The sequence below is a fragment of the Dreissena polymorpha genome, chromosome 2 (assembly GCF_020536995.1).
Source record: "Dreissena polymorpha isolate Duluth1 chromosome 2, UMN_Dpol_1.0, whole genome shotgun sequence".
Classification (NCBI taxonomy): Eukaryota; Metazoa; Mollusca; class Bivalvia; order Myida; family Dreissenidae; genus Dreissena; species Dreissena polymorpha.
This window is the reverse complement of record NC_068356.1, coordinates 73,425,040-73,448,062: the sequence shown is the minus strand read 5'-3', so window position 1 is coordinate 73,448,062 and position 23,023 is coordinate 73,425,040. Positions and strand designations below refer to the sequence as shown.

General features: G+C 34.7%; 2 protein-coding genes across 6 annotated transcripts; one reads left to right on the top strand and one right to left on the bottom strand.

Annotated features, from left to right (window-relative positions):
* Positions 1 to 4,954: 4,954 nt before the first annotated feature.
* On the bottom strand, positions 4,955 to 8,836 carry LOC127867604 (toll-like receptor 4). Its single transcript, XM_052408890.1, has 2 exons — positions 8,743 to 8,836; positions 4,955 to 8,273 (listed from the first exon to the last, which is right to left on the bottom strand). Exon 2 carries the CDS (start codon positions 8,268 to 8,270, stop codon positions 5,514 to 5,516), a length of 2,757 nt encoding a protein of 918 aa, XP_052264850.1. The 5' UTR covers positions 8,271 to 8,273; positions 8,743 to 8,836; the 3' UTR covers positions 4,955 to 5,513.
* Positions 8,837 to 11,404: 2,568 nt separating this feature from the next.
* LOC127867603 (uncharacterized) lies at positions 11,405 to 21,418 on the top strand. Of its 5 annotated transcripts, none has more exons than XM_052408885.1 (13): positions 11,405 to 11,640; positions 13,046 to 13,182; positions 13,548 to 13,652; positions 14,291 to 14,437; positions 15,033 to 15,151; positions 15,733 to 15,892; positions 16,064 to 16,149; positions 16,253 to 16,409; positions 16,789 to 16,859; positions 17,196 to 17,307; positions 17,688 to 17,892; positions 20,218 to 20,311; positions 20,759 to 21,418. In XM_052408885.1, the coding sequence occupies exons 4-13, from the start codon at positions 14,353 to 14,355 to the stop codon at positions 21,281 to 21,283; spliced, it is 1,614 nt and encodes a 537-aa protein (XP_052264845.1). In that variant the 5' UTR covers positions 11,405 to 11,640; positions 13,046 to 13,182; positions 13,548 to 13,652; positions 14,291 to 14,352; the 3' UTR covers positions 21,284 to 21,418. The 5 variants fall into 5 exon arrangements, with proteins under 5 accessions (XP_052264845.1, XP_052264844.1, XP_052264846.1 ...); XM_052408884.1 differs by having other exon boundaries at positions 16,684 to 16,859; XM_052408888.1 differs by lacking the exons at positions 11,405 to 11,640; positions 13,046 to 13,182; positions 13,548 to 13,652; positions 14,291 to 14,437 and having other exon boundaries at positions 14,466 to 15,151; positions 15,791 to 15,892; positions 16,684 to 16,859.
* Positions 21,419 to 23,023: the final 1,605 nt, after the last annotated feature.

Below are 23,023 nucleotides of genomic sequence, written 5' to 3'. Positions count from 1 at the left end.
CTGTTTTGCACCAGTGCTATGTTAACTAAACACTTCCTATGCTATGTATTTTAATGACACAATCTTTAAATCTTCCATGGTTTTGAATGCGTATGTCTAAGTTCTTAGTAGGCAACAGTTTACGATGTTTGAGTCGATTATATCAATCAGGTTCTCTAACGTGTTATCACGATATTCCTCCGACAGTTTAATAAGTTCCAACGATATAACTTCAGCCTATAATTATACGTATTTCCAAATTCTTCGTAAAACGGATCTAAATAGAAAACAGCTGGTTTGTATCTGGCTTGTAATCGCAATAGGGAGACTTTAATCGTCCCACTTAACAAATCATAATTCACACCATTTGCTTACAAACACTTAAAGCAGCGATTTAAAACGATCGTACAAATAGCTTTATGATCCGAATTCAGCAGACCACACCGGAATAATTTCAATAATAACGTAAACTTACATCTGAAAGTTGTCTTATATATTAACTGGTTTTGACTATTGCGGTGATGTTTACTGTATATTAGTATACATTTTCCGTCTTCATTCGTATTGAAACAAGTTATACAATACAAAGGTTGCCGGTGAAATAAATGTCATATCTGTCCGAACCATTGAACAAGTGTTCAATTTGCTCTCTTGATTTAAATAGGACATTCAAATAATTAAAAGCTTCAGAACCATATTTCATTTTCACTCTGTTGAAGAATAACTCGTGTGTCTATGGAATGCTTGTTATCGTTCGCGTAAGTAGATGATAACATAGCACTTTCATATTTCCCGAATAAGATACTTATTCCGTTTTAGTAATTAATATTATAAGATTTAAGCATGTATGTGCAGGAATGGAACCTTTATCTGGACAATTACCTTAAGTTAACCCAATTACAATGTATGCCTACAGCGTCGTAGCCACGCTGAGGCACAACGAGGCAGTTGCCTCGGCTAAAAGTTTTTGAGCAATTTTGAGATTTCAAGGGGAAAAAAAGGAAAATTTATGTCAAAGAATAAAATCTATATAAGATATTGAGGTAATTTAATGAGTTTTAGGCACTATGATATTCACAAACAAATATCAATATAATATTTGAATTAATATTAAGCTTGCCCGTTGATTCTTGTACATATGAGCGGAGTTTTAGCGCATTGCGAAGGCTTAAGACGTGGACACGTTCTACTATGAAAGAGAAACGGCTTAATGGCATCGCTTTAATGTTTGTGCATTAACACATTCCAGTTGATCGAAAACAAATTCTTCATATGTGGGATTCGACTGGAGACATGAGAGTTGAATTAGTGTTTAATAAGATTGATATATAAATGTTGAAGAATAATAAAACATGTTAAGACAGTGAACTAGTTTTTCACAATTCATGAAACATTATTCGCTAAAATGATTGATAGATCTGTGTTCTTCATATTATAAGGTAGATCTACATTATTTTAGTATTTCAATAATAAATATATAAAGCACATTCTATTATCAATATACATATTATGGCTTGTATGAGAGAGCTGCGTCTCATTTTTTTCTTTTTCTATCTGACTTCAAATGAATATGTTGACTATTTTTTCTGTAATTAAGGTTGTTACATAATTGTCACTTCAAACACCGTTTATGGTAACAGAATCTAAAATTGACAATAAACTTGTAGCACATTTTTGTGTTAACTTTATTGATACTAAACGTTCATATGTAGCGCCAACAATTCCGATAATTTAGGTATAATATAATATAAAATGTGGTTTAAATGGCCTTTAAAACGCACCAGAGACGTTCTAGGTATAAAAAAACGGGGTCGGGGGGGGGGGGAGGCATGTTTCCGGACCATCCTAGAATGACCTAAGATACTGCCTCGGCTAAAATTTGGGTCTGGCTACGCCACTGGCCTAGCGTCTAGAAAAAGGGCCTTGACAAACAGCGTAGACCCAGATGAGACGCCGCATGATGTTAAATATTCTTAATAAGGCCGAAAAAAAATTGGTCCGTTTCCGGTCTCCTTGAGAAAAAAAAACAGGGTCGGTAGGTAGGGTTTTTTTTTGTTTATTGTTTGTCTTTTTTTTGTCTTTCGGGTACAAGAATGGAAAGCTTCTAAAGCTTATAATACGAAATACATGTATATATATGCTTTGTTTGCTTGATTTAACATCTTATATTAAGAAATCATACACGCCATACGTCTCGGTTCGTCCGGGATTGTCCCGGAAATGAAGAACGTGTCCCGCAGTCCCGAAAATCTGTCAAATGTCCCGGATTTTACAAAATCCATATATACATGTACCTTATCTTAGGAGTATTCCCACAAATCCGCAACGTCTCCATGGCAATGCCTAGCGAATAGGTGACTACGCTACGTGTCAAAATCGATCAATTAACAGGGGTCCTGTTATCAGTGTAAATCGCATCAGCCAATCAGCGCTAAGGCAGTCGAATACAAACCAACCCCATATGAAGGTCTCAACGACTTAATAGAATTGTCGCGAAAATTTTCCGTCTATGCGAATGAACAGTTTGACGTCATAAGAGGAAGCCGCTTGCTGTCAAGGCAATAAAATTGACTTCCTTTGTCTTAAGCGATCAACACGCAAAACCAATCGTATAACAGCACGTGCATAGCCCCGCCTTTTTACGGAGAACAATGGTGGAATTAACGATTAAGTGCACAAATCAATGCGCTACCGCGTACAGCAATCACTATACATGTATGCCATGCGAAACCATTGTCTAAATAAAAGCGCAAAATTGTTAATGTCGCATGGAAAGAGTGCGTGTTGCAACAGACCATATGTGACTAAATATAGAGCAACTCGGTACATGTAGTATTTCAGAATGAAAATTGTTCATCGGAATCGATGCACACAACGAGAAAGTATTAACCCATTTGAAACAAAAAAAAAATACATCAAGTTACGTCGAATTTATGAAATTCTAGTCATGTACACAAAAGCAATTTGGTGCTCTTTTCTAACACGAAAAAAAAAACGTGGCTTGTATAGAGAAATGAACCGAAATAAACGAAAATGAACACATTTTTTTTTTTGGCGACCCCAATAAGAAGTTGAGGGTCGGCGCCGATTCTGGAGACACGGTCGGGAGACCGGAAACGGACCTATTTTTTATTTGGCCTAAAGAAATACATATACTAGACATTCCTAATTTTGGAAATAAATTGATCCAATTTAGAAGGATGGGAGAGTCCACTAGGCATAAATGGGTTAAGGTGTACAATACAAGCTCCTGAAAACACGCTATGTGATCGCTATTTCATTATCCGAAAGCAACGTTACTTTGCGATCTATTTGGGTAAACGCACTGGTGGTAGGCGATTGAATTAGGTTTCTATTTTCTTGAATCAATGGAGTAAAATAACCAAAGAAAATCTTAAGTCTTGATCCGCTTTTAATATTTGCTTTAAATTTTGTATTGAAATTAATAAATTAATATACTAGGGAGTTTTGAAGTTTAATTTTTCAACTAAGTTTTTTGCGACATATTAATTTTAATTGTGTTATAATTGATTCGAACTATTTTTGTCAGTTTTTTCGATTTGTGACAGAGATCTGCTTAAGAGACAATACATATTTTGTTTCCTTGTTTCTATATTCATATAAAGTACACGAAAACCTGTTATAGTATTTGTTTCAATAATAAGATTAGAATTGAGCATTAAGTTTCGTGTTGTCAAGATATAGCAGTGGTTGCTTTTTGTGTACAAGGAATATCGATGCTTTAAACGTGCATTTATATATAAATCTTGCTCCAGGAAAACAGACCGTAATGGCATGGAGACGTAGACTATCGCATTTTTGACGTGACATTTTAACACCGCTAGGTTCCGTTAAGTTTCGCGATTAAGAACTGTTGTCACCGTCCACAGTAAATTCGACATTTGAAGACAGCATATTACATTGAGATATGAAAGATTTCTGTCATTAAACAACCTTAATAAACTAGTTTTTTTTAATGCTTATAAGTTTGATGCGTGTCGTAATTAGGTGTGTAACGTTGTCTATGATTCCGTTTCGACGTCAGATGACGTTGTTTGCAACATTAATGCAACATAAATGCATTTGGACTCGAATGCCACGGATAAAATAAGCAATACAATCTGTATTAACCATCTGATTGTAACACGTTTATATGCTTTAGAAAGTTAGTTTTTTTTATATTTCAAAAGCAAGAATTGAAATCTTTTTCATTAAGCCCCGTTTTTCTGGAGCGGTAGCCTTATAGTTTTATTTTTAATAACCTGAATATGTTTAAAGGTCTGCAAGCTTTGTTAGAAATCACTTAGCCATTCTTCAAGAAGATACATATGTTTACAAATGAAACTTTGCAGACTTTTTCGTATTCAAATTCAAAATACAAACGTCTGCGCTTGAAACGGCATATTTGAATTATTAATCTATTTCTAAAACATAGTTTTGATTATTGCCATTATCATTTAATATTGACTTGCAGATTGCGAATTACAACGGTAACGAAAAATATAATCAGACCATTAGAGTATACATCAGCAAAATTCGAAATTCAATACTGCAATGCCAGCAATGCATCATAATTTTTAGTGTTAGCGCATGGTGCGAAAAAAGAACAAGGATATTGACGACCAAAAACAAATATCGTCGGAAAGTCATTCCAAACAGCGTGAAGCGTGTAACGTTGATTAATTATTATATTTAATTTGAACAAGGTATTTGACGACCCAATGCATACTTACAACGATATTTCACTCATTAAGTAAGTTATGTATCTAACACATGGTTTAACCTTTAAGTTGTTAATAATATACATTTATAATGGAAGAACATTATTTAGAAGAATTTCAAATAGCTATGGGAAAAACACGTATGGATGTTTCTTAACTTTTAAGGAAATTATACAGATGAAGATAGGCGGATATATTTCCGAAACCGGAAGGTTTGCAACACGTTTTACAATCTGTCAACTACAAATATGATACAACATTGTTTAAACTTTATATAACGTGATCATAAACCGCATGAACTTTTACAGATTACAGTTTAGATAAACATTTGTATGGATACAATTTTTAATGAAAATACATGTTAAACAACGAGCAATGCATGTTTTTAAACAAATCAGCGCCTCTTTCCGCACGAAACAAAGTTATCAGTATACTTTAATAGTGCTTGTTGAAACAATACCAGTAAATCAAGTGTTGGCATTTGTACAATCTAAATAATTGTCGTTCATGTTTCCAAGGCGACAGTAAAAACCTTCTCAAGCCCTACAGAACTGGTCAGTTATCACTATAAGATTTATCAGTTCAACATATAATAAAAAGTCATAATCAGATTATGAGACATCATGGCATCCAAACAAAATTATAAACAGGTAACAAACATCAATATTTAAAATAAAACTTTCAGCAAAGAAAACAAAATGACAACAATTGTACAACCACATGAATGGAAATGGGCTATACTAAATATTCCAAAAAAAAACTATCAAGATCAACACTTTAATAATATATTTTGCAGACACAAAATGCATGAGTTCACACTTTGGTATTTAAAATATTATTAACTTTAGCTTTGAAGTCCTCAAAAAAGGCGGTAAATTCATCTTCACTTCCGTAGCAAGGGTAATCGATGAACGCATCCCGTCGAAGGAGCTGTAAACCCTCCGGGAGTCCTCGTGTTGAGTTGGAATCGTAGAACATCGCCAAGGATATAGGTTTTCCTCTGTGGTTTGATTCTTCATTCGTCATATGTGCAGCTATCTTCCATTCTAAACTTTGTCTGGAACCCTTTGAAAGTAAAAACACAACAACGCGACTCGCATGGATAGATTTTGTCAGAACGTTGCAAAGCGGTAGTCCTTCTAGAATGTCGTCATGTACAAATACAACATATCCCAATTCTACGAGTTTTGGTCTCAGATTTTCCAACACAAATTCACGAGCGTTTTCCTCGTAAACCAGGTAGATATCGTATTTGAATCGTTGAAATCGTAACGAACCTTCGATAGATGTGTAGCCATTAAAACTAACCTCTTTGTTATTTTCAACATAGTACCAGTACCTTATCTTCCATCGAAACCGATGTATAATAGCACCAATGATGATATTGAAGATGAAAAAGAGTGAGACAATTAATGAAATAAGGAGGGGTGTGTATGACGGACAGAACTTTTGCAGGAAGGACACTTGGAAGAACAAATCAGCCTTGGTACTGATCAATACAGGTAAAGGATGAGTTGAGGAGACATTATGAGTGTAATAGCATGACGATATTATCACAATCAAACACTTTGCAGTTGGGAGTGTGTGTTCAAGGATCCACTCTAATACATCTAGGTTGTCACATGAACAGCTTATGGCATTATTAGTCAGATCCACTGTCAAAGTAATGTCTTTTCTGGATGATACAATGCCTTCAAGTTGAGAACGCAGCTGTTTACTAAGTGTCGTAATTCGATTATCTGATAGATTTAATACTTGCAGTAATAGCATGTGAGATATAGTATAATCAAAGCCCATTAAATTATTGGTTGATAAATTCATCCATTTCATTTTGGTCTGATTTGTAAAAAGTTTTTGATGGATTTTATTGATTCGGTTAATTGATAAGTCAATATATTCAAGTTCGCTGTTTGACTGAAAAATCTTTTTATATGCAACAACAAAATACAGGTAATTTCGTTGGAGATGTAAACGTTTCAGTTTCGGAGTGCTGGTAAAGAAATTTTCATTTACATTTGAACAAAAGTTGTTACTGAGATCAATAATTTCAATATGTTGTACACCATGCACTGGGCCTTCCCAGCAGTACAACAGCGAATAAGAAGCAATGACTGTTTTAAGTGAGTTGTTTGACTCGATATAGAAATCATATATTGGAAATCCTATCTTACTGTGACTAATATCGATGTATTCCAGTTTGGGTGGAAGAAAAGCTGTATTTACAACAGGTGGAACAAAGTATAACAGCGATTTTGGGCAGTCGGAGTCCTTAATTTGGACTGTATGGGTATTGTTTTCATTAGAATGAAATAAAGAATTTGCATATTTATGGGTCAATGTGTTATTATATAGATGCATTTGAGGATGTTCAAACTCTAAGTTGTCATTCAAAACAAAAAACTGGAGATCCATGTGGCTAAATGAAGCCTCAAGCTTTCTTAAATTTTTCATCCGATATGCATAGAGCAGATAATATCCTAGCTCAAATTTATTTCGTCTAGCTCTTAGATGTTCTAGGGTTTCTGGAATTATTTCAAACGCATCTTTGTCAATTTCTGATATCTTGTTATTATCTAATGAAACCATTTTGAGAGCTTTTATATGTTGAATTAATTCAACATTCGATTTCATAATTTTGGTTGGACATTCTAATTTGTTCGGGTTATGTAGACTGTCCATAATGAGAACTTCTAATACTGAATTAAGACTTCTCAAGCCGTCAAGATGGTCAATGTCCAACTCATTATTCATAGACAAATCTAGCATTCGAAGATGCTCCATGTTACTGAAGGCATTTCTCGAAATTTCGGTCACACCACAGTTAAGGATTGATAAATTTCTGACATACAGCAAGTTCGCAAATGTGTTGTCATTGATAGTTTGCATAGAACAGAAATCTCGGTCATGCCATATTGGCCTGATTAAGTCACCTGATATTCGAATAACTGTTAAGTTTGGCATATTCTGAAATTCCGTTCCAAAGGGAACAACCGAAAATCCATCAATCCATAATTCTTCTAATGTTGAAATCTGCTTCAAGATTTGACCTGGATAACTTATATTACCGCTTGGTATCAAATTGTTTTGATACACGAACAGTTTTGTCAGAGATGTTAAACGTACGAAAACGTTACTATCGGTTTCACTGGTGACTGGGAACTGTTCGTTATGGGCGATATTTAGAACCTCCAGCGTTTCCAGTTTTTTGAACGTTTCGCTGTTGACTGTTGCACTGTTGTTCTTCAACAGATTAATTGAAGTGTTGTACAAATCCAGTTCTTGTAAACTGCTGTAATTTTCAAAAGGTGTTTGTGTTTTATTCTTCAAATTATATAGGCTTGTTACCGACATGTTCAGAGATCTAATCTGGCTTTCCTTTATGTACTTGAACTGTGGCAATCTCCCTTCAAGTTTTGTATTAAATCTACAATCTACTCTGTACAAACCTCGTTCTTCGCTCGAAACACATACACATGGTGAGCACATGTCATCAATAGGTACGGCGAGAGAGGTCATGGAGAGTCCAAGCATCATCAGCATGGACAACATGTACGGTTTGAAACTCGCCATTATCTGAAATTTAATAACCATTTGATTGTGCATGCGATTGTTTAACGTGTTAAACCATCATCATTATTGATTAAAACTGAATTTTAACATATAAGGAATTCGCGTTATCGAAAACAAATTCTCGATGGCTTTCACTTGTATAGCCATTGTCAGAATATATTGTACGCATCGCTTTTAAATGACCTCACATAATTCACAAATGTTTTTTTATGTGTAGTTATATAAAACAGTTAAATTCTTTCACGACTAGAACGAATCAATGTTAACAGATATTTGTTTTTAAATGAATATCGATATTACAGTAAAGTGGTATTTAACTACAAAATTATCGACACCATTTCATAAGAACAAACCCATATAATATACACATCAATTGAGTGAACATCACATGCATTTACAAATTTTGGAAAACATTATATACACAATTCTTAACATTGTTTAAATATATTGAACACATTCATTAGGTACATACCTGTCTGCGGCGAACGTTCGAAATTGCATGTACGACTTTAACAATTTAATTTCTAGTAAAAAATTAAAAAAAGTATCAAGTTGAATGAGGAAATTATTGACTAAGATAAGTGGAGATTGTGAGATATGAATCAGGAACTTAATATGTTCCATTTATCACGTTATCTTTTAAGACTTTGCAATCAATAGTCATGTAATTATTACGTTTTTCTTCCAGTGTAAAAGGACCTTTTGGTTCTGCTAGTTGATGACTTTTATCATGTAGGTGTTTCATATTATTTAAAACACAAACTTTACTTCACACTAAATGTTTATATTTAAATGAGTGTTAAATGCACATTTGTACACTACATATGATACTTCAAAAGATAAAATTTTGTTTTTGAATAACATGCATAAGCTGAATAAGAAGTCGGGTAAATGTAACACAACACAACACGGTATATATAATGAAATGGCATTTACGTAAGTTATAAACATCTATTGATAAAACATGATTACGTTTAATATCATGCATATAATGAGTACACTTAACGACATGTTTCATTAAATTCGAGATAAACAACAGAGTCTAAGACTGAATGATCGTACTTCTTAGTTGTGAAAGCCTCTTTCAAAACAACATTCACATATTTTACACTGCAATATGGCTTAGCAGGAAGCTTAAGATACCTTCGAGACACGTTCATTTGTTACTTTTAAATAAAATTGGAAAAAGCACTGGTTAATTTTGCTCAATACGCTTAGTTACAATTTTAAGCTAACTGACAGTCTGTTAGAAAAGACACAAACTTGAAATGTGTTCGAAGGATATTTGGCCCAGCTAGATTTCACAAGTCTAGGTGAGTATTTAATACAGCATTCATGTACCAGGGATTAGGACCTGTTGCTATACATAAAGCCTATTTCACATATGTGACATATGAACAATGTACTCCTAGTCTCTCTCCTATACGAATCTTAAATATATTACAATGTATTTTCTTACTTATCGCAAATAAAGGTAAAGGCAAAGGTAAAGGCATGTGTTTATAGTCTGATTTCTATAAATATTCAATCGACTTTGACATTTACCCCCCGATCACCGGGATATAAGTCGTCCGTTTTACATTCGGCGCAGTTTGCAGCCACGGCACATTGGCTTATTTCCCATACAGGTGCCCATTTAAAGACCTGGGTGGAGAGGAGCAAGCGTGGGATTAATTTTTTGCTCAGAAAAATCCAGTGCCCTGAGCGGGATTAGAACCAGGGACCTTTCGATCCCTAGACCAGCAAACTACTACTAGACTACTGTCCCCTACAAATAAACAAAACAAGACATGTAATACATTTTCTGGATTTGGTAAAGCATCTGGTTAGTCTACTGTCTGCATCACACATGACAAATATCAAAATGATATACTTCTCCCAAAAATGCATATTACTACATTTAATGTTATATATATGAAAAGCATTCCATTTATACACATATACAATATCCGCCTATTTTTTTTTCATCGGTTAGTTAACCAATACCTAAATTTTTAATTATGTTCGCACATTTATTTACACTGCAATAGTTGTCAACATGCAAAAAAAAAACAAAAAAAAAACAAACTTTAACTATGTCTTTACAGTTCGACTGTCCAAAGCTGATTGACGGAAAACCACAATAGCATAACATAACGTATCTTTATTCTGGCATAAAATAGCACAATGCATACTTATAGCCAACAATAGAATTATAACGTGAAAAGTGAAAGACATGAAATATTACAAACATTAATCTGAAAAGGATTAACATAGATGTAAGTGCCGTGAAAGCAAAATTTGCATTGTACGTATTATATTTATTTACAACAATAACAACAAACATGTATTTCCATGTAGGTGACTTAGAATTTCAAACAAAATAGGCAATATTTATAATAGAGTACATTGCATTGCACCATGAGCGCAATGTTCTGTAAATTACATTTGTTTCTAATATCAAACCGAAGTTTGAAAGAGCTTAAACTGAAATCTATTCGGACAAAAAGCGATGTTATCCGTTTCTGACGATAATTTATAATTTTCAAGAGGCGAAAAACGGAGGCTAATAGCTACACATGATTCTTGCCAGATGAAAGATTAATGAATAAGGTATGTTAAGCTTACGTTCCTTAAGTCTATATACACTTTCATCTGTCGGAGATTTGTCTTGTTGAGTGTCCTCGCTTGTCGAATGTCCTCATGTGTCGAGTGTCCTCATATTCGGGCCGTTCACGAATGCGCTGGTTTTTTGAACGCGAGCGACTCTTCAAAGATTATCCACGGTGACGGTGGAGTATTTCAAGTATGTGATTCATATGAACGCATATATCATTTCGTTGACGTTCAATTGTTCAAAAAGTACCCATTAAAAGATCGACAAAATACTCTATCTTAATGCAAAATTTGTATAACGCCTTAGTGTTGCAAGCAATTAATCAAATATGAATTCTGAAACTGTCAAATCCAAACCATTTAAAGACGATTTATAACTCTTGTAAAAGCCTTGTGTAGATCACCAACACACACAAACACACTTGGCAACTTCAGTCGTTTAAAGATATGCATGATGTACAGGAATAAAAGTCGGCCAATGAACGACAGTCACGTGGCCATTTCCTGAAACTTAATGCACTTACAATAAAATATTAAGGCTATCTACGATTGCTTCTTAATGAATAACGTAGTTTAAATCAAATATTATAAAAATATAATTACACTGTATAGCATTGGTAATATGTTACCATTCATTTGATTAATTAAACTTTGACGGAATACTGTCTGAATCGTCTTTGGAGGATGGATTCTGGACTCAAATTGTCCCTCTTTGTGATTGGGGTAGTGATCTATTGGTGTACGACACCGGGGCAAACGCAGGAGCTTGTTTCACGTGAGTAATTGTCGGGAGTGATATGACCAAAATATAATGTTTTAGGGAAAGCCATCATAGTTTCTACCTTTTAATAGTAGCAAGTACACATCAATAGTTAATTTTTAATATAAAAGGACCATAAACGACCTTTGTAAAATAATACAGCTCATAAACTGTGCTATTGAAATATGTACATTCATATTCAAGTATTTGCACTGGAATATTTATACAATGAACAGTCTGGTTTTAATTTCTAGAATTGCTATACCATGCTTTAATATATAAATTAAATGACAGTGTCACTTACTATTGCTAGGTAGATAAACGTGATTTTTTTCCATTTCAATGCCAAATATGTATTTCTATCGAATTCAAGTATTTCAGGCATTTATGTTTGTTTCAAAATAATATCACAATGTATTTTGTGCATATATTTTATAATATAAATAAATGTGTACTGTTTAAAAACAATAAGTTAGTGTTGTTTTTTTGCGATATCCACGTTCATTAGCTTTCTGTGTGAGTTGTTCATGTTGTTTTTCTTCTTATGATTAATCACTATTTTAATGTTGTGAATGTACTCAGAGGATATCAATTTGTATCGTATATCGTAATTTTAGTTTTTTTCCTTAGTTTGGAGAACGATTTCTATCATTGTAAATTTAATTTTGTTCAACACTATACCGTCAATTATAAGTTAATTTTAATAATTTAATGCGTCTAAAAGAACGTTGGCGCGCATTGTTTTTACAACAAATATGTGTTTTCAGATAAAACGTGTGCGGTAAAAGCAACATCGAACAGTGTTTGAGATAAAATTATCGTTAACCCATCATGAAAAGTTAGTTTTTTTTTCATACGTACGAATAATCGCCCGACTGCCGCAATAAACGTATCGCATTTTCCCTAAATTCGTGTTCCGTTTATTTTGTTTAGAAGGATGAGAATTCACAACAGTTTGGTATATCAGTTTCAGTTCAGTATTAATTCCATCAGTGAATCACATTAGATCGGTCAAATTACATCGATGTCATTGTTAAATTCAATGAAGATGGGAACAATGAAAAGGCAGTGGATTTCCGTAAGGTTTTAGGGGCATAGACTACACCAACATATAACAACGAAACAAACAACACAAACTAGAGAAACGCTCATAACATCATATAGTGTTTCGTTGTTGTAATCAAATGTTACATATCTTGTACTTTAAAAAATGCCGCTGAGCACATATCATCGATATTGCAATAATAACTTAGGTCTCGTTGCGGGTATTTAATTGAGATTCACATCAAAAGGGAGTTCATAAATGTGTATATCAGTCGAGAGGGATCACCTCGAGGACAACGGAGTTCCCGGCTCCATTAACATGCACTATGCGCACGATATTTCGATCGTAACCAAGTTCCTATTGTGTGCATTTCAGCCACGGGTGAGCACTTAGATGACTATCGGATTTCCGGCTCGATATACGTGCTGCACGTGCACGAGATTCCGGATTCGTTGACTGATATCTTCTAGACCACATAGAATCATACGGTCACGTGATAGTAAAATTCGCGGGTAGGTTGCAGCACGGTACTATGGGAAAAGTAATGAGACCCGGATTCTATATGTTTATATTGAAGAATAAATCAGCAGAATAATGTTATACATTACATGCAACGAGCGTCAACAACACCATTCAGCCAGGACTGCTGTGAAATGTCTAAACTAAAGGCTGCTAAAAGCTTATGACCACATAAAACTAATGCTGTTATTTAATTGACTTTTTTAACATCCTATAACCAATCGATGTGATTAAAACCTAATGGACTCACCGGTTAGTTAAATGTGTATTGTTTTCGGATGACCATGCATGGCCCCTAAAAGAAACCGCCAGAGCGAGGCTCAAATTAAAGGATAAATAAACCTGCTATGTATTTCAGGGAAGCCGATAAGCATTGTGCGGGATGCCGATGCACTGCACCACCTTCTACACGAGCCTGTACATAAATCCAACAATGTCAGCATCGCTCATGGCCTTCTGAATGGTTAGTTCAAATCCGCGCATTAACTGTTATACCGCCCTCTCAATGCGAGGGTTTCGCCGGAACATGTGGACTAGGACTGATAGACATCCACTTTGTCTGGGCTTTACGAAACGATTTTGTTAATCAAATTTAAAATAAAACGTACTTTTTTGTGACTGTTACGATTACTTTAATAGTTGTTCTCACCAATCATGCCACGTATATCAGTTGGATAACGACTGTAGTAGTAATAATACAGAGTGACAACTTGCTGAATATGTTGTTGAACGTATCATAAGATGCTTTCACCAAAGTATTCAACAATATATTCAACAAATATATAAAACAAATATATAATAAAATAATTATAAAAATTATATTATATATTAAATTATATAATATTCACAATCTGGATGATTACTTTTTACGTATATAAAATATATATATGCATTCAGTTATCTTGCTGTGGTCTTTTTTCTTGATATATCATGAGCACTTACAGTGGCACAGACTTGAACTAAGTTACCAATGCGAAAAGAGGTCGGTTCTCCAAACACTTCGCTTACCATACAGCATAATTCTTGAAATTAAGTTTAATATCGGCGAAAAAGTAAAAAAAGATCAATTTATTAATGATCATTTTTTATTTGTACCCACAGTTGCATATATCAGCGAACGGAACTCGCACCTGCTGTTGGTCGTGGATGAACAGGAAGCGGAAATGACGGCGGATACTGACCACGTACTGGCCTTCCTCCGGAGAAGCACCATCAGGATTGACGTCATACGACTTTCGATTACATCAGGCAAGAATATGCCTGGCATTCAAACAACATACTGATTGCTTATCAGGAAATTCATTTTAAAAGCCTTTATTTAGTTATGACATTTGAAAGCATTAAGTAACGACACTTTAGAAAGCCTTCATTATGACATCAAAAACCTTTTAGTTATGACACATAAAAGAACATGTTCATTATTATTATTATTAATTTAACTTGACGATATCGGCGGAAAGTGTTTAAAACGTACACCTCAGGTTTAAATTAGCCACACAGTTGGACAGAACCAGACAATAGTGATATTATTCATTGTCCCTGAAATGATACCACAACGATGAGCATGCATGCAAGCCTATGCAACAGTTTCTCTACACAGAAACTGGATACGATAACAAACTTTCGTCTTTACTAACGTTTATGTTATTTTAACTAGGCCTTATTTCTCGCCATATATGGACGAGTCATTAGAACTATTGTACAGGAAATTTGAACATTGGTTGCAGTAATTAAAAGTGCTAGTTACTACAAGATAGTGCACGCCTTCGACCAAAGGTATTACCCATCGTTAAACTGTGACGCCACTTTTCTTTTGCATATTGAACTCTTTTACTCCACGCAGGCGCACGATACCGGCGCCAATCGTCCATCGACTTCTACCAACTGTTCGCCAACGTATCAGGAGGCTCTGTGATTACCACAGACAAGGACAACATCGGGAGCGCTGTCAACGTCATAACTGTAAGAGCAGTCGTCTGATATAGACCGACAGCAATGACCTGCACCCGTGAACTCCTTAAGCATTGACGTTAAGCAGGGAATGTTTCATTTATTCGCATTCGGTTCTATTCTTGCACGAATTCTATGAGACTATAAGTGTACTCAGAAAGGTACAATCAAATCCCTTGAAATCGCGTCTAGTACGGAAACTTTTATTATTCTTTGTAACGGTACTTTAATTTATTTATGCATAAATGTCAGTGCCAGGTTAATATTGGCGAGCTGTAACTGGTGTCAATGTTATGACAAAATGAAAAAACGGTTTAATAACACATATGGTTATATCAATTTGTCAATAGCTGCGTTTTTGGAACAAAGTTTTATGAAATTAAGACCAACGTTGCATTAAATACAGTATTATGATTGTGATGGTGCAGAAAAAGGTTTCTATCTTCTACATTTTTGTAACATGAAACCATGAGACCAAATAATTAATTGCATTACTGAAATACAAAGTATTGGTGTCGATCTAACACATAATTATACGATGTCCATGAAACGTTTTGTCTAAAATTTGCATGTTTGATTTGTTTTAATTCAAGCAAAGCTTACAAACTAATCGAGTGAATTTAATGCGACTTTCCTACTTCGCTGCAGCAGGGCAAACGTTCATGGCTTTTGTTGATGATACCATAACGCAGTTGATCATACGTGTGCAAGTAGAGAAGGGACATCCTTTGATCATTGCACAGATGCCATCAGGTAGGGACAGAACATATATCTGATTTCTCTGTCATATTATCAAACATGGGTCTATATATAACACTATTGTACATTATGGTGTATATTCAAATTACATCTTTGTAAGGGCTCTTGTTATCTGGCAATCATCAAGAAGTGTAGTAACGCTAATAGGCTAAAATTATGTTTCAGGTTCGACATCTTCTTCACGGCCAACAATCATCGGCTCTGTGTCCGCAGGATCGGTTTTATCCCTTCTAGTAATCAACATCACACAGGTACAATATCATACTAGTACTGTGAAGCATAATTAAAAAATTAAAACAAGAGTATTGGGTATGAATGGTAAATCATTTACTAATTAAGCTTTGTTGTTCCTAGGCATCCGATTACGGGTTTTGGAAAATTGTGAAACTGGACTCCTTCATATGGGACGTCACTATTCAGGCTACAAGTCCGGTGGATTTCACACACAAATTCGTCGAGCCTGTATCGGGATGTTTCGGGGAATACGAAATAAAGGGAAGACCAATTTCCGGTAAGACGTTTTCTTCACAAATGAGAATGCAATATTCACAAATACTAAACCATATGTCAATGCAATTTAAATGTTGCAAACAATTTTATTTAGTTTTGTCACGAAAGCATCTGTGTATTAATAAGTTTAAAAAATTGAATAAATGTTCTTTTCCCCAGGACAGATTCAATACAGTTCATGCGATGCTGTTTTGTCAGATAGGAAGATTGTAACTATAATATACAACATGTATAGGGCATTAAAGGTACGATCTAAATATAGAAACTTTTTTAAGGGGCAACGTACACAATGGTTGTTGAGGTACCTGAATCCTCAAAGCTTTCCAAGGTGCAATCAGCTTTTCTTATGACTAGAGACAGCTTAAATCCTAATGCTTTAGAAGTGCTGCAAAATGTAGGCGGAAGGAGAGGACTCTCCGTTTTCATCGCCAATATTACCATTCCCTATGAGGTACTTAACACAAAGAAGATTAGTTCCAATATGTATAAAGAATTTTATCTAATTATTAGAACGTTGAAAAAGAAATATAAACTAAATACACTTACTTTGGAACTTGCGTGAAAATATTTCAATATTAAACAACAAAATTGAAGATTGTAATATTTAAAATGTAAAATGAAGTTAATAAGAGTCATTATAAAATAACAGCGGTTCAAAATTTTGTACTTTCGCAAGCACACTGGTTCATTCTTGTTTTCGTTTATTAAATCGCGCTTTTCTCAGATTGCATGTCACTGAATACATATATATCTATAATACTATGTTGATACATTCTTATTCTTTCAGCCGTTTATGGTTGCAATACAAGGACAAGACAATTCAAGACATACATTTCGAAGACTGGACCCAAACCTCATTACACCTGTGACCTTACGTTTATTCATACCACCGCTCACAGGTAAAAACTTCATAACAAGCCTGTTTATCATAAAATTAAGTATTGCGTGAACATATTTATAATCAGCCAAATGAATTTGGAGCCAACTACAATATAAATATATTTCCGTTATTGTTTATGTAACCTACAAACAATCATAAAGAGGTTAACACAATGGACCATCATTTACAGATCCCGCGAATGTAAATGCGTTTTAAATTGCGTGAACCACTTTATACACATAATTCCAATACATACTCAACAAAATATTTCATGGGATATGTATTTTGGTTTTGTTTGCTAACAATCTTCCTTTCAAAACCGAAATTATCTGGACTATTGATAAATATTTCTAACTAAACAGTATCATTTCGCTCAAAAAATTAATAAATTATCATCAGGGGTTACACTGTCGGCCAACGAAACGTTAGACATTCCATTCACGGTCCAGAACGCAGGTGCCGTAGACCAGGATATCGACGTGAGAATTGAGGATGATCAGGACTTCGCTGTGGAGCCGAAAATTCACAGCTTTGATATAAAGGCTGGTATGAACGAGACCGAACATTTCACCATTGAGGGAGGACCGAAAGGTGGTGTGACAACGTAAGTATCTTGATGTGGTCTTTATACATCTAACATAACACGTAATAAAACTGGAGCTATAATTGTACCGAAAGGTAGTGTAACAACGAAAGTACATTGACGTGGTCTTTATACGTCTAACATATTAACACGTAATAAAACTGAAGCTATAATTGTACCGAAAGGTAGTGTAACAACGTAAGTATCTTGACGTGGTCTTTATACATCTAACATAACACGTAATAAAACTGGAGCTATAATTGTACCGAAAGGTAGTGTAACAACGAAAGTATCTTGACGTGGTCTTTATAAGTCTAACATAACACGTAATAAAACTGAAGCTATAATTGTACCGAAAGGTAGTTTAACAACGTAAGTATCTTGACGTGGTCTTTATACATCTAACCTAACACGTAATAAAACTGGAGCTATAAATGTACCGAAAGGTAGTGTAACAAAGTAAGTATCTTGACGTGGTCTTTATACGTCTAACATAACACGTAATACAACTGGAGCTACAATTGTACCGAAAGGAAGTGTAACAAGGTAAGTATCTTGAAGTGGTCTTTATACATCTAACATAACACGTAAAAAATGAAGCTATAATTGTACCGAAAGGTAGTGCGACAACGTAAGTATCTTGACGTGGTCTTTATACATCTAACATAACACGTAATAAAACTGAAGCTAAAATTGTGCCGAAAGGTAGTGTAACAACGTCAGTATCTTGACGTGATCTTTATACATCTAACATAACACGTAATAAAACTGGAGCTATAAATGTATTGAAAGGTACTGTAACAACGTAAGTATCTTGACATGACCCCAAATCCAACATCATGCTAGGTCTGCAAGTCATCTAGAGATAAGATTTGTTGCACCCATATGCTAATCTGAATTTTCTAAGTACTATGAAGGGCACACTTCTTCATAATTGCAGTTAAGAAACATGGACCTTGGTCAATGATCTTACATGATGGACCCGAAGACATGTATGACGTTTTAAGGTAGCGCACCTCTAATGGGCACATATCCAAATATAATCTAATTAATTATTTTCTTATCAGCATCATTTCACTGAACTACATGCAAATTTGAAGGTAGGCTTTCCATGCTTTTAAAAAAAATATACCGATTTTTTCAAAACCACCCCCACGCTCGGCTTTTGTCCAGTTTATTTTCACCCCTGGGGTATATAAAAGTTCCATAATTCATTCAAATTTCCAAATATGGGCATGCAGTTGGTGTGTACAGATGCTGTAAAGGTGTTTAAAGTTTAAACAAGATGAAATAAGTATTCTTTTACAGACATTTATTTTTTACAAATTTTTATCTATGGAAGAGCGCCATAAAATGTAAGTGATTTCAGCCAAGTAAAAACTGGGTCGGTTAAAATCAAAGTATCATTTAAGTCATATTTTAAACTTAGTTTTTATAGAAACACTATATACAGCAAAAATACCAAGAACTAGACAGATTTACCGTTTACTTTTTGAAATAAAAATAAAAATGCAACATGCATGGTTCGTATTTTCAACAGTAATCACCCAATTTCGCCATAACGTTGTTTTAATTTTAATAATTGAAGAATGTGCATAAAAATTGCAACATATTTAACAATAAATATAACTTATATGCCATATTAAATCAAATTACGTTAGAAAATAAATAAAACGCGTCGCAAAAAAGTATACGTCGTCGGCAGGATTCGAACCTGCGCGGGAATATCCCAAAAGATTTCTAGTCTATCGCCTTAACCACTAGGCTACGGCACCTAATAGAAGGCTCTTCAACCTTCGAAGAAATCGCGGGAAATCATTAGAGGTGCGCTACCTTAAGTGAATATTTGTAGTAGTACAGAGATATGTACTTGTCGCTTGTTAGCATTAAAAATGAATTAAAACTAGCACGCAAACCTTAACCTGACTTTTCATAGTACAAAAGGGGCATAATCATGCTAAAAAGCTGGGAAAAGTTATAGGTCTTGGTTCGTGACTGTTTATAAAGACCATACACACAAATGCACAGTTTTTTTCTATATCTGTAGTAGACAAAGAGAAATGGAGTTGCTGCACAAACACGTTAACCCGACTTTTCTAAGTAAGATGTACCGTTAAGATTTGTATTTAGCAAGGTATTTTGTTTACTGCAAACTTGTAAGTCTAAATTATAGTTTCTTTTACCAAACATCACTCCATGAACACACATGACATCACCTTAAAACAAAACTACTGAACGGAGTTCGTATCGGTGAAAGTTTAGTCCTACTGATTGCAATTGACTTGATTGTTCACATATTATTCACATATGTACCAATCATCATCATAATTGTATACATGTTTGCAGCACTGTGACTATCAATGCCAAGCCTTTTGTGTTGGGTTCGACATCTTTCCAGTCTGGACAATTTCACATCAGCAGATTTACAGTAATGGAACATGTAAGTACAAATTGAATCGAAAAACAAAATGCAAAATATTGGTTTCAATTTGGCGACGCGTCAAAATTTCTAACAATTTAAACAAAAAACATTTATATGGCAAATAAATAAAACCGGTTATTTACATGAAACCTTTGGAGGGTTATGGCATACCAGCTTGTGAAAATGGTTGTTCCAGGTTTGCGTGTTATATAATTATTTATTTATTTTGAGAAACTATGTTTTTGAGTGTGTGAGCCTTTAAACAATCCAGGTAAGTCAGTATGCGACGTAGAGGCATACGTTATTTCATCTTATCTAATCCAATTTGTATGTTGAACTCATGAGGCACCATATCGACCCCACGTGTAAAATCACTCTCATCACGGGCAAATACAACATAGGTATGTATATATAATATTATATATGTAATATCATAATTATATCTGTATTAACATTTGCTTCTAGACAACAACAACGACCCAATCAACAACCACATCGATGTCAGCTACAACTACTTTGACATCTACGTCATCTTCAAATCTATCTACAGCTTCCCGTTTAACGTTGTCATCGCTATTAACAAGATCCACAGAAGTGACAACAAGCAAAAACCCCATGGCATCAACTTTCACAGCGGGAGTTACACAATCCCCGACAGGCATCCCCAATTCCTCAAGTGGTACACAATCAGCCTCCAGCGCGTCTCAGTCACAAGCCCTATCGGGAACGCCAAAATCCGGCGATACACAATCTTCGTCCGGAACATCAACTGTGTCGTCCTTGCCACAATTAACACAACCCCCAGTGGGAACGCCACAATATGACAGTACACACTCATCGCCCGGAGCATCAACTGTGTCAGCCTTGCCACAAACTGGCGCAACACAAGCTTCTCAGGCCACAGCAGCCACCATTGGGCGCTGGTATGGGCGTCGGAGCAGTGATAGGTGCGTGATGACCTTGGTGGAAACTTGTTTTCCAGACTTGTAACTTGCTGTGAAGTTGTGATGTCTTGTAGGCACTAACCTAGATCAGAAGCATGCTAATGTTTATGTCGCAGTATGTTTTCTTATTGACCAATTATTATTGATAAATGAAGTGTCTTAATAAACAAATATAAACCATCGTTGTTTATTAAACACATTTGACGCCGCATACACAAGGCATTTATTCAATGCGGCTACAGTTATTAAATATTCGAATACTGTGCTTTCAAAACTTAAAAGCAAACAACGCTTAAACTTCAAAAAAAAGGTTGAGGTCATCTGGTATATGTTAAAACGGAACACAACTATACTTCGGAATTTTCTATTTAAAGAAGTTAGCTTTAATGTTTTCCTAGTCATCAGTTTGTGGTTTTGTACCCTTATCATTGATAGCAGTTTATAATACTTATTCCGGATTGCGCTAGACTTTGGAAAACAAACCATTAATTCCTCGTTACAAACAATGCTTACCCATTTTATCAGACAATTGCTGTTTCATTAACAGGTTTATATAGTATGTGATTTTGAAATATTATAATATAAATCGGTCACCTTTGTTTGTGACTCATGAGATAAGTATGTTTTTTCCCCCAAAACATCGCATTTCGGAATCAATCTAATGGACTTTACACTGAAAGACAATAATAATTCCATGTGTGCACAAAATCCCAATGCTAACAGTTTAACTTTTCATATAAAATATACAAAACAAGCAATAAGTTTATCTGTCCACTTTAACCTTGAAGCGACACGCGACACGTAATCTTGATATGATGATCATTTGAGCATTTGTTTTCGAAAACGCATCATGCACAACACAATTATGGACCATACACTTTTAATGGAACGATCTAAACCGAGGTGTTACTTAATTCATTTCTAGCTTTTTCAAATTTAGCCTGAGCCATTTTGGTAACACCTCAAGTGTTAAAGACATCTTCAAAGTGTGTTAATGAAACGTGAACACATTTGAGCAATTTACAATCTACTAATGGCGCCTAGGCATTACGCCTCTTAAAAGATTATAAACAGTGGAGTATGTTAAGTATGTCATCCATATGAACGCATATCATTTATTTACCTTTCAGTTGGTCAAAACAAGTACCCATTAAAAGATCGACAACATATTTGAATGATATTGCAATTTGTCAAATAAGTATTATTTTCGTTAAACCGAGTGCATCTTTTTATTTGAACAATGCACATAAATCAAATCATAACACAAAGACAACATCAAACGATTGCATCCTCTCAAATATCATTGACAACTCGATAGCTAAAATAAATACTTTTTCTATGTTGACATTACCAACTACTTAGAAAGCACATGCAGGTTACTATAACTATTTCTCACTTAAAAATAATCAATATTGTTTCCTTTGTTGGCTCATTATTTATTTAGTTAGGCCAAATAAAAAAATAGTCTTGGTTCAGGGAACATGGCCAGAAAAATGTAGGAGGGTAGGTAGGTTTTTCTTTTTTTTTTTTTTTTTTTTTTACCAGTCGACTGATTTCAGGGTGAAAAAGGGTCAGTTAATGCACCCATGATTGTTTAAACACTGACCAAATGATTAACATTGCACATGTGGTATTTAGTCGTTGTATATTATTCAATATTCCTAGCTCTTTATGCACTTCTCTAGGGCTAGCGCTGGCCCAAAATTTCTTTGAGCCAACCATTTTTTGTTTGTCTGTCTGTAATAGTGTGACCTTCATATTCAAACGTGAACAAGCCATCTTTATC